The 13108-nt window shown below is 38.7% G+C and overlaps 1 protein-coding gene across 4 annotated transcripts in view; it reads left to right on the top strand.

Moving 5' to 3' along the window:
* Positions 1-13108, top strand: part of Cdc14a (cell division cycle 14A) — a 154311-nt gene that overhangs the window by 17939 nt on the left and 123264 nt on the right. For all 4 annotated transcript variants that reach the window (XM_010639075.2, XM_010639077.2, XM_010639074.2 and 1 more), the window contains one exon: positions 2551-2626. In XM_010639075.2, the coding sequence (XP_010637377.1) occupies positions 2551-2626 (76 nt within the window). The remainder of the gene's footprint in view (positions 1-2550; positions 2627-13108) is intronic.

Genomic DNA, 13108 nt, shown 5'->3' on the forward strand with positions numbered 1-13108 from the left:
GGAGAATAGATCCTCTCTTATCTTTCTGTTATCCCTGTTTTAACTCCTCCCACACTGACTTTTTGGAAATACCATGTCTTTGAACCTAAGAGAATAATGTTTCCCTTGGTCTAATTTCTATATTGGGAAAAATAAGTGGGCCCTTGAAGGAAAAGATACTATCTTCAAATATTTTATTTATACTTCTTCTTGATACTTGGGAATTTCTTTAGTGGTTTTTGTTATTTTTGTTTCTATCTTTTCATCTTTACCAGTATTGTCCATTGGCATATCACATCATCTAATTTGTACATATGTGGAATACAGTTTTGAATACAGTTTTGAAGACTTTGAGGAGAGGGTAATTAGTGTTTCTTAAGGGAGAACGGGGGTCGGGGATTTAGCTCAGTGGTGCCACCACCTGCCTTGCAAGCATAAGGTTCCCAGTTCAATCCCTGATACCTAAAAGAAAGGCGGGGTGAATGGAAAGACTGTGGGGAAAATCATATGTGAGCCAGGTTGGGAGGGGTCTGAAGAAGGGGTCAGTGTGGACAGTATGGACAGATTTGCTCCAGGGAAATGCTAAAGGCATCCTTTTTTAAAAAATCTATCATGCTAAAAAAAGAGAGATACATATAGAGCATTTGGAGTTGCTATTTTTGGGGGATCATTGAAATTGGTTGAAAATTTAACAAAATGATCATTGAAATTGGTTGAAAATTTAACAAAATGAGCATGGATTTCACTGAAAATTGTACTAAATACTACTTTTTTTAAAATCTCAGCGGTGTATCGGGGATTGAACTCGGGGCCTTGCACTTTCAAGGCAAACAGTGGAACCACGGAGCTAAATCCCCAGCCCCCATATGGAGCATTTGGAAATCAGGAGTATGTTTGTTGGAATGAATGTTTCATATAGAACCTATTAGTGCAGGCAGGTCCCACCCTCAACCCCAGACAGTAATGTAGCCTCACAAGATTGCAAACTTTTGACATCATTTTGTGATTTTTAGCTATGTTGCCTGTGAGCAGATTGCATGGTGCTTGAATGCAGAGTGTGTAGGTGACAACAGTGTGCGGAAAGGCACAGTGCGTGGCTAGCTTTACCTCCCGTGCCCACCACACACAACCAGTTGAATCAGAACCTGCACATATCAGCCATGTCATGTGCTTGTGTGGCTTGGAGAGTAAAATACAGTGATTACCGATAAACTATTTCAACCTACCTACGTTTGCCAGTAACTGTATTTCAGCCTGTTCATTTATGCCCATGGAGACACCTGTTTATTGTTTTTAAGCATATATGTATGTTTTCTTAATTATTAAACTGGGACTTAGTTTTATTTCATTTTAATGTTATAATAAAAAGCATAAACAGGAAGTTTTGTTACTTCTATGTGCTAATTATATGGTATATTTTTATATGTGGCCCAAGACAATTCCTCTTTGCTCAGTGTGGCCCAGACAAATGAAAAAGCTGAACACTTGTGTGTCAGGAGGTCAGATCAGCCTGGAAGTCAGGGGCACGTTGTGTGAGGCTTTGATTGCTGGCCAAGGAATTAATAAGGCCGTAAGGAGTGCTCACCCCTTCTGAACAGTGGGATGATAGGTGAGCTGTGAGGCTTTATGAAGATTGATCTCTGTGGGAACAGGATGACTGGAAAAGGAGACGGAATTTCAACAGTGCAAGCCTCAAATGAAGAGGCTCTGGATTTCAGTTGCTAAGATGGGAACAGAAAGGGAAGAGATGTTAGAGTAGTAGCTCATGTGATATAACATGATTAAATCAGTATTTAGTTTTTGCTCTCTGGTGTTTGAGTGACTGGGAGAAGCGAAATGTATTTTAGTGCCGAGGCTTATTTGAAGGAAAGATGGGTTTATACATCTCCAGTGCCAGGGGATGAAAAGGCTGTAGATAATGGGTCCTGGAAACAGCAGAGGGTGGGAAGATGGAGAAGATTGCTGCAGCATTTCAGGTGGAAGAGACATTTCTTCTTTGTTGGGTTGCCGGTTCACTCATGACGATCGATAAAAGAGAATATCTGTAGATTGAGGATCGTATCCTTGGGGGGGCTACAGGGACGGAGAGAGAGAGAGTGGGGCAGTGTGTCTTATCGTACAGAAAGTTCAAGGAGAGTGAAGAGTGGATTTAAGATACTTGAGAACTGAGAGCATTGGAACAGAATGGTTGGAATTGGAAACCAGGGTACGTAAGCGTCATGACAAGCCAGTTGATGAAGAAATAAAAGCAGGATGTAGAGGCCCTGTGCATGTTATATTCATATTGGTTATTTCCTTACCTGCTATTCAGTACTTTTACTTGGGTGACAAGGCAAGGAGAAAAAGGAGATGAAATTCAATACTGCCCAACTACATCTCTAAAACATGTGTTAGAATAATTGAAGGACACAATTAAGGTGAAACCATTATTTACTTGGATTACCACAAATCAGATTATTTACATAATGATATTTATTCCTGAAGGATCATTGAAATTGATTGAAAATTTAACAAAATGAGCATGGATTTCACTGAAAATTGTACTAAATACTACCTTTTTTAAAATCTCAGTTTCTATGCAGATTTTGGACCTCTGAACTTGGCAATGATGTACAGATACTGCTGTAAACTAAACAAGAAACTAAAAGTGAGTATTGTAGTGGCGTTTTTATTTTGACATTAAAACATTTGAACAGGGAATTTGCTCAGTAGGATTACTGCATACAAACTATTTTAGTCAGGTAATTTTCATCTTTGGAAATTTACGTGAGCAGTGCACCTACAAGTTGAAATTGATCCTCCTAATTATACCACAAAGGACATGTTAACCTCTTTTATTTTTCAGGATGAACTGCAACATGAGCTGAATGAAGTCACTGCAATAGTGATCTAAGAAAGAAAGAAAGCACAAATCCTTTTAGGTTGTTGTTAATGAGTCTCTATTCAATTCCCTTCTAGGATAATTTTTCTGAATCTTTCAGATCTGCTTGTAGACATTGTTACCAAGTGATGAAGGAACTCATCATGGTTGGAGTCAAGCAAAACTGTTCTCTGTCTGTTCAAGACTGAAGTTTTTTGTATTTCTTGAATGTCATCATTGTAGTTAATAGCCAAGTAAAATTGCTGAGCTAACAGCAGCAGCTGACCACAGACTTTACCTGAGATGGCAGAATCCACATATGATTTGATTTAATATGAGGATCTGGTTTCATTTTCTATACTTCTGTGTGTATTTTGGCAGGTAGTTTTTTCTTCTTGAGTTCTAAACATAAGAATAAAAGTGACAGTTCTAGTCCTCGTTTGGTAAACATATAAAAAAACTAAAAGTGTAGATAAGAATCAAAATGTATAATTGATACTGTGTAATAGGAAAAAATGTCTACAGGTATAGGGGAAGTGGGAGGAGTAAGGGAAAGCTAAGAAAGGCAAAGAAAAAATAAGAGAAAAAGAAAAAAATGGAAACAAATTCTCTGTAAATAGGGAAGCGTGGAGTGGGTGAAGGGAGGGCAGGGGTATGGGGAAAAAACAAGAACCAAGATATATTATGTAAAGGTACAAGATCCTGATGATGAATGTAACTGTATTGTATACCTAAAATGTACCAATAAAGAAAAAAGGAAAAAAATAAAAAGCAATTCTTATTTTTTTCTTCCAGTTATTAAATGAACATTTTGGAAGAGCATACTACACAGCATGCTCTTAACAATAAAATTATAATGCTGAGGTGCTTTATTCTTTCTGCTGGTAAAATGTTGCTCTTACATAGTAGTGTCTTATATACATTAACTCAGTGATTGTCCTTTTTTGTTTTTTAAATTGGGCTTATGTATGAAAGACAGTCTGGTACAGAATTTCCTGTAGAACATGCTATGTGTATAAATTCACAGATTTTTGCTATTCATCTCAAAGTTCTAAATGGCCATGTAATGATACCAAATACAGGCCTTTCTTTTGGTACAGGGGAACAAACTAGGGTCCTTGTGCTTGCGAGGCTGGCAGCGGCACCACTGAGCTAAATTCCTGGCACCAGGCCTTTTTGTTAATAATTAACTTACATAAAATCTATTGTACTAAATTCTTCTAGGAATTGACTTATAAAATATTGTCTGACTTGAAAATATATTTGTAACTTCTTTTAAAACAGATCTTTTTTCCGGAGGAGCTGCTTGCTATCTATAGTTTAGAAAATAATACAAGGAGATTTTTATAACCATCAGGGAAATAAGAAATATTCTTTTTATATAAATGAACTTTTAGTGGCTTAATTAACAAGGAAAGGAGAATTAGTAAGTAATTAAAATTCATGTTATGCTTTTAAAAACCTAGGAATTTGTTTGGTTTCTTGATTGGCAAGGTTAGTATATAGTTGGTATGAACAAGGTATTTTGATTTACAACCTGGAACCTAAGCCTGTTCTGGAGTTACTAAAGAGAAAGAACCCATTATTAGGAAAATAAAATCACTTTGATCTGACTCACTGTTATACTTACACAATTGCACAAGAGTAGATGGATTGAATTAAGATTCCCCCCCGCTAAGTTTCAATATTCATACTGAACTGTTTGGGTGAGTATTTATATTCTTATTTTGATTTGCTTTCACTTACAGAGCTTTCTTAGAATGTTATGAAGGTTTATTAAAGGTCAGACAGATTCTTTGGTTTATTTCAGTAACCAGGTAATCAGTTGGATGCCTAGAATGACATTTTTAGCTTTAGTACAATTAGTGGGCACTCTTTACTTTCTGAGGGATTGACTTCTCAGAATCCAAGTGCTAATTAAGTCTTGGGTATCTTAGTGAACCATGACAAATAGAATCTCTGTATTAAGAGAAAAAGATTATTTTACCAATCCGAAGTTGAAATTGGTTCAACCTTGTAGAATTGCATTTTTTTCATTCATAAAATGGGGATTCTAGAGCCCTCACAGGATGGTGGTTAGGATTTTATATTGGAGAATATATGTGAGAGAGCTTTGTAAATTTGAAGATTAAAGTCCTCTACTAAAGAAAGTTACTAATGTATCATTGGTGAGTTCTGGAGGAAATACAGTAAAGACAGTTCTTACATGAAATTTATGAATACCCTCTTCTCAGCCTTACAACTGTCCTTTCCATGTGGGAAAGCTGGCCGACATAACTTTAGGTGTTTAAATGGCTGTTCAGTCAAGCCTAGAAAGGGAGCTCCTGGAGAGGGATGTGGCTCGTCCAGTGCTGCAAGATGAAACCAGGGCTTGACTTCTCTTGACTACATTGCTTGCATTCTTCCCTCTGCCTTTGTGGTAAGCACAGCCTCGGATTTGTAGCCTTCCCCTGCTTGCTGACCCCACCTTGTGGACAGACTTCCCTGCCTCTTCCTCCCCAGGACTGTTACTACTGCTCTGGCTGCTTTGCTTCCAGGAACCCAGGCTCAGGCTCTTCCTCTTGGAATACAACCTTGTTCCATGCCTTGTGGCACATTCTGTGTCTCAGTCTTGACCCTCAGTTTCCCCATCTTCTCAGTCTGTTGGTGCCCTGCAGATGTCCCCTGCCTGGGTCCTTGGTCGCTCCCTTTGGTAAGGTGCCTTGCCAGCTCCACACTTGCCACTTTCCAAGCGGATGATTTCGTGTACTAATTTACTGGGCACTCTGCTACTCTTGCCGCTCCCAGCCTTGCATTCAGCCTGTACCACTATACTAGTTGTTCTCCGTATTTACTCGTGAGGTCTTATCAGAGTGGAAGGCTCCTTCCCTCTGGCTTCAATATTCCTTGTTCTTTAAGATGTTTTTTAGGCATCACCCTTGAGGAAGTACCTCCTTGCCCTCCTGAACTCGGCTACAGGTCACGTCTCCTGTTTTCCATTAGAGCTCTGTGCAGACCTGTCTTGTTCATGAATTATAATTACCCATTTGAACCTGTCTTTCTCGCTAGACTATGAGTCCTGAGAGAATGAGGGCATGCCTCGACTCTTTGTGTCCCCAGTGCCTAACACAGGGTCACCAACTACACAGAAACTCCTGTTGACCTTGCCATGATTCCTTTTGACTTGCAGGTCCCTTTTTATCCTTCAGCCTTTAGAAGTTTCAGAACAGTAGCTTCCTCTCAGCAGGTTCACTTCCTCACTACGCGCTGATTTCTTAGTCCTTTGCTGTCCAACATCTGCCTTCTCTACCGAGTCTGACTCAAACTCGGAAGCTAGTGTGGTATTTGCCTGGTCCTCAAACTCCTTTACAACTTGGAAAAATTTGGCATTGTTTTAACCAGTAACTTCCTTTTGAATTTTTCTCTTATGTGGCGTCTTAATTTTCTTTAGGCATCTGTTATTTTCTACTTTGGAAATTTTTATTCCTTCCAATAAAGGTTTTATGATTTTCCTCCATATCCATTGCCTTATGTAGATAGGCGATATTTTGCTGTGAATTCTGTTAGACCTAAATTTCTTATTTCGTAAATGTCAAAGGGTATTTTTCAAGTTTGTGGTGTGAAATAGTGATTTAATGTTATTGTAGTGTGTGTCCACGTGCATTTTGTTCCCAGTGGCCTGAGTTTTAACTATGTTGCTTTGAGTGGAAAATTACCCATCAGATATCCTCACAGATGAAAAATCCCAAACCAGAAAACACCACCACCAATAACAAAACCTGTTGTTTATTTTAAACTGTACTTGAAAAGTTGTTCCAAGAGTTGTGCAATGATAGGTTGCAGTTTGCTCTTTCTATGCAGTAGTTACTATGATGGACAAAGCAATCGAAAGAGAAGATTTATCGACGTGAGAACAGTTTGCTAACCTGTGTGTTATTTAATGCAAAATGTCATCGATGATCTCTTCATGAGAGCAGGACTTAGTAATCTGGTATTTCAAGGGATTCATGAACGCTGAAATTACATGTACAGTTTTGTGTGTATCAACATTTTCTTTTCTTTTTTTTTTTTTTTTTTTTTTTTTGGTACCTGGGATTGAACTCGGGTCCTTGCGCTTGCGAGGCAGGCCACCAAACCGCTGAGCTAAATGCCCGGTGCTGTATTAACATTTTCCTTCTGCGAGGATTGATTTATCGCTTTTTATCAAATTCTCAAAAGAATCATTGGCACAGACAATGCTAAAAACAGTGGGCCAGAGAAGGCTGTACTAGCAAAAGACAAAGTTGCAATAATTTAATAAACAGTACTTTCTCCAGATTTAATCAGTTAAGATGATACTTGGAAAGTTTTGTAAACATAGCACAGTTGAACTAGATTTTCCTAAAATGGTTGATATAGTTTTAATTCTTGATTTCTTCTTCAAAGGAACATAACATTTCTGAAAAAGGGAGACATTTTCTAGGACAGTGTTTTTTCTTAAATACCTGCTAATACAAATCTACAGAGCCATTACAGTAATCTTGAGCACTGTTTAAAAAGGGATTTAAAGAATATTCACAGAAATGTAATTTTAAATTTATAAAATCTTCCCTGCAGTCCTTTCCAGGTAAAATGGAGAGGGGAGTGGGCATCGTGCAGTAAAGGATTGTATTGAAGCCCAGATTGTCCTTGTTGCTGAATGAATCAGTGCAGTAATTCTATCCTGGAAACCAGGCACCTCCTGCCATCTCAGGTGGTTGTATACAGAGCTCTTTTGATATAATGATTAGACTACTGGCTCTATATAACTACAGGAACATATTGAGCTTTCTTCATGCAGTTCTGTTCTGTTTCAGGTTCATGGGGTTTGGGGGAAGAAAAGCAAGCTGCACTCTGGGGATAGTTCACGTAGGTTAAAGAGGTATTGGGGCACTAAAGCAGTGTCTTACCTGGGAGCAAGCAGGTAGAGAGTTTGCAAGGCCTGGGTCTGTTGTGCCCATTCAGGATTCCTTAGGACAGAAGAACCCAGAATCCCCACCTGCCTTCAATTACATAATCAACACTGATCAAATATTATGTTTGAACAACTTTTCTCTGACATTTTGACTATCCCTTTAATCAAATGTGCCAGTCAATAATGAAATATATTGGGTGTGAAACAAAATAGACCGTACAGAGACATCTTTTTCTTTTTAAAGAAGCTATTCAGTCGATTTTATCTTAGCTCTCCATAAAAAAACATAAACCTTATTTTGTTTTGTGCAGCCAAAGAAAATTTTCAAGAATATCCCTTTCCTGAGAAAATTGGAGGTAAAACACGTAGAGGTTGTGGCTGCTGACAGGAAGACCTGTTCATTTTATTGCTTTTGCAGCGAGATGACCACTGATTGCTATGGAGATGCTGATTGCTGTGGCTATTACTGAGCTAGCCTAGTCACCTGTAAGCCTTGGTCACCGCAGTCCCTGTGCTGTGATCTACTTAATTTATCACTGGCAGAGCTTTGCTTGTTTAGAGAAATGCACGGGCTTTATTTCTTATGAAAGAACATAATACCCTGACCACACTAATGTCTTCCTTAGCTCAGTCAGACTGATTCACACAGCTCCACTGAACACTGTGTCTTACCAAACAACTTAAAGATTTGACTTTTAAGCATGGCAAACAACTTGTCCAAAAGACTGCTGCTTACAATCTGTGTGTCTTTAAATTGACCATTAACTTTTTTTTTCCTTTCGGTTTTGACCTTCATCTTTTGTTGTTGAAAGTTTAGTTTGTGTCTTCCTGACCTAAACTGAACAAGTGCATGATCTGTGTATGTCACCGTAATCCCAGGGTAGCCTGGGCTATTTGTTTTGTGTGGCATGCCATCATTTTTATGTAGCTCTCCAAGTTGCTGTGCCTTCTTGTTCATAAGGAATGATCCTACTATAATTTAACCTTTCACATGGCTTTGCTTTCCAAGAAAATATCTGTGGGAGGTCGACACTTTCATTTTAGTTTCTTTTGGTCTATGGTGCAGTCACTTTACTTAGTTTATACATCTGTTGTGATTTTCATAAAAGTGGTAAAACTTTGACTTTCAGGTAAGCAATATAGGTCTGCAGATTTCTGTAAGTTTGGATATGTTGATAGATATTCAATACTAATTCCCATATTTTATCCACCACTTCTGACCTTGTTAAATGGAACAATTATTAAACCCATAATTAAATTCTTTTTTTTTTGAGACAGGGTCTTGCTATATAATTCAGGCTGGTCCTGAACTTTCACTGTACTGTGTAGTCTGGCTGCGAACTGCTGGTGCTCCTCCTGCCTCAGCTTCCTAAGTGTGGGAATTACAGGTGCGCGCCACCACATATGGCCTTTAAGTTCATTTTATTGGTGCTGGTGGTATGACTATATCCATGTGCAGTTTTTCTCCCTGATATTTGTAATTTTCTTTGGCCAGTATTTTGCATAACAGATTGATTAGATTGCTGGCATGCATAAGCGACTGTGTTTTTCAAGTGTTTGACACACAGCAACTGCTCAGTTTGTATTGAGAGATCCAATTGGACTTTCTCTCACTGTGGTATCCTGGCATCCACATACTACAAACTACTTGCTAATGCCCTGCATTCGTTTTACAGACATGTTTTTGGGCATAAATGCTGTTTTCAAAAATTTAAATTCATAGTTGACATCTGTGACTTACGAGAATTTCCATGAACTTCTTGGAGCTTTTAAATATTGCACTATTTGATAATTCTGCTGACTTTCCAGGATGGAAGAAGTAGTTTGGAGTGAATTATTTCTTGGATAGGGGATGCTTTTCTGTTTTGCCAAAAGGCCCACTCCAAATTCTTGGTTCCTGAAAGCATCTGAAATTGGAACTTCAGGAATAACTCCACTTACGGCAGCTTAATTATGAAGTCATTGAAGGAACTTGTTCTTAAGGTGCTGTTACCTGTGGTACATGAATTTGCAAATTGTAATAAAGGTTTCTGAGGAGTTTAGGGGAAAGTTTTCTGTAGCATGCTTTTAAAAGGTATGTAAATATTATGTACTACACACAGGTACTAATTTTAAAAAGGTATATGATGTGGTTTGGAGTTTCTTCCCAAGAGAATTTAAACTTCCTTTGGGGCTGCTTGACCAGATTTACAGTGCTTTAGGGTGTGGATCCTGACATTTCCGGGGATTGGACCAGTCAGTTTGTATGCAGCTCTTCTCTAAAGTTTAGTAGCAGTATCTTAGACTAGTGGATTTCAGTATATATTTTTTGGACCAGCAGCATTAGTTTACTGGGAAACTTGATAGAAATGTACGTTCTTAGGCTATGTCCCATTCAATCACTCTGGGGCTGAGGCCCCGCAATCTGTATTTTAATCAGCTTTGTAGGTAACATCAAATCAATCTTTTAAAAGGATGAAATAGAATGTTATAATAAAACATAATGTAGTTTATATTTTGGTATAGTTCACTTTATTTCTGAAAAAAATTTAGTAATATTGACCAAGTCAGTGTGAGAGCTACCAAATTCTGAACCATGAAAAGGCCTCGTAATGGAGAGTTACACAAGTTATCAAGCTCAGTGGGACAGTTGTGGGTTTCTCTTGCCTCGCACACTTGCTTTGTAAATGTTCACAGCGGCCCCCCTCTGGCTCCTGGTTTATGTTCTCCTGGTAAAACACAGTATGCTCATTATGTTTCAGCCTTGCCCAGGACTCCTGCTTTGGGAGACATTCTATGTCCGCTTCAACTGGACCCCCCCGCGCTGGTCTTATTGCTCTGGAAAATGATGGATATAGCAAGTGACCCATGTTAGCCATCGTTGTTGTTGCTGTTATTTTAGAGAGCTGGTTGTGTCCACTTAGCTTAAGAAAGTTCAGAAGACTACACACTCCAGTTTTAAGTCAGAACTCTAAAACAGGAAGATTTCGGTTTAGGACAGAATTCTAAAATATGGTGGCTGCGGATTATAATTTGTAATGGTTATGAGGCAACCTCATTACAGAGCAAGCAAGTGGGCCTTAGTGTTCCTTCTGTAACACCTTCTCCTTTGTAGTGTTAGTCTGAATTGATTTGATCTGATCAGTTTGCTATAGTACCCAGTTTTTTTGGTGATCTTGGAACTTCTTATGTAAAGCAAAAATAATCTGTAATAGAAGGTCTAGCTCACTGGAGGCCGGAGTTTATGGCATGACTTTGAAAGTATTCTTTTTTTCTTTTTTGTACCAGGGATCATACTCAGTACCTTGCACTTGCAAGGCAGGTAGGTGTGGGTACCACTGAGCTAAATCCCTGGCCCACAAGTATTCTGGAAGGGCTTATTGGCCTGCTTACTGTGGAGGAGACAGACCACAGTGAGGGGAAGCTGTCCAGAGGGAGGCGTATGTTTTCCTGGGATTAGGGCAGATTCTGAGAAAACATCTGTGGGGTCCATCCATCCAGTCAGATGCAGTTATCTCCAAACAATACCTTTCCTTCCCTGCATGGTGAAGTTCTTGAAAGATCTTGAAGGATGAGGTTCATGTCCTCTAAAAGGTATATCAGTTATCAATGTTCCCACTGGGTGGTATGGTTTCTTCTAGGGAGCTTTGATTATGTAATAAAGTAGGATTTGTTTTTAAAGGGAGAGGCATGTTTAATATTTGAAGGAAAAAAACACTGAAGAATTTTTGTAGCTGGGGATGGTAGCAAGTGCCTCTACTCTCAGCAGTCTGGGAAGAAGAGGCAGGAAAATCACAAGTTTGAGCTCAGTCTCGGCATACTGACAACTTAGTGAGGCTTTCTGTCAAAATTTTAAAGAGAGAACTGGGCTGTGCATCTTAGTTTGAAGGCCCTGAGTTCAATGCCTATCAAAAAGGGGGTTTGTGTATTAATCTGGTGATTTAAAACATCAGCTAAATAATTGCCAAAATGTTTTGTTATCGGTAAAAATTTTTACTGCAGTACCAGAGTACTTCTTCTGTGGTACAGTATCAGTGATATAAAGCTAAGGGGCAGGGTGACCCATAGAAGTCTGGCTGTGCAAGGAGGGAAATTAGGACAAGGCCACAGTACATAGGGTTTTTCTCTGTTATCATTCAATTTGAATTGGTTTTGAGTCCTTGAATGAGAGCTCAGCTCTCCATGACCTGAACTAGGAGATACTGGTCAAACTTCACTAAGCAGAGCATTTCTTGGCTGAAATGCTTTTAAAATTAAATGAAAAATTTAATTCCAGAAACATCTGCATAAGGCACATGCTGGGAACATCATTTTTTCCCTATATGCTGTACTAGGCAGTGAGCTAAAAAACAAAACAACCCAGTTGCTTCCTGTAGGCAATGTTGTAAAACAATTAAATTTTCTAGATAGATTTTATAGAGACCATTCTTCATCATTTTTTGAAATCTTACAAGTTTGAGAAATGCTTCTAAGGTCTTAAAATTTATACTCTTCTCACTTAGAAAACATTTATTGATGTACAGTGAAAAGCCTCCTTCAGAATTCTGACCTCCAGCTTCATGCTTCCAACAAAAAAACAAGCATAACCCCCTCTAAAAGCTAAGTCTGTTTTCGTAACAAATTCCAAATATACCCCCATAACGACACCCTCCTCCCAGTCCCCCCAAACAAACACCACCAAGAAATGAGCAAGGGAGAGAGAGGACAAGAGTCTGAGTTGTCACTTTTGGCAAGAAGACTTACAGAGTGAATATACTTCACACCATCATATGGTAACGGGTTGATATGAAACCTTAATTCGTAGAAGAAAAAGTGTGATGTGAGATAATCCGGAATGAAGATGGTTTGTTGATATTTTCTTCCCCACCGAGTTTTAGGGAGCCAGGAGATGTGGTGAGAGGTGGGCGGGGTTGGGGGCAGAAGAGCCTTGGAGACCTTACAGTCAGGGCAGCTCACGGGTGTGGGGCCATGTGAGGCTGCCTTCAGATTTTTGGGATTCAGAAATGATGGGAGATACTTGGGTCTAAAAGGCCTTCACTCCTCTTTTGGTAAATCAAACGTAACTTATTGATGGAGAATAATAAGTAGCAAAACTAACCCAACAACAAATAGTAGAATTAAATAAGAAGGGAAATGTCCAGGTAGTCAGTATAGTTCTAAATTGTGAAAGCAAAGAGACAAAGGTCAACTTGGTCGATAAAGACCTGGAAATCTTTAGTATAGGTATTAACTCAAGTGTACTGTATGAAACAAAATTACTTTTCTCTTTTTACTTCATGAGAATATTTTCACAAGCCAGTCAGAAAATAACAACATTGGTAATGGAGACGGTCTTTGGGTCAAATGCAATTTTTTTTTTTTTTTTTTTTTTTTTTTTC

The sequence above is a fragment of the Fukomys damarensis genome, unplaced genomic scaffold, assembly GCF_012274545.1.
Source record: "Fukomys damarensis isolate Sample0158 unplaced genomic scaffold, DMR_v1.0_HiC HiC_scaffold_33, whole genome shotgun sequence".
In the NCBI taxonomy this organism is placed as follows: domain Eukaryota; kingdom Metazoa; phylum Chordata; class Mammalia; order Rodentia; family Bathyergidae; genus Fukomys; species Fukomys damarensis.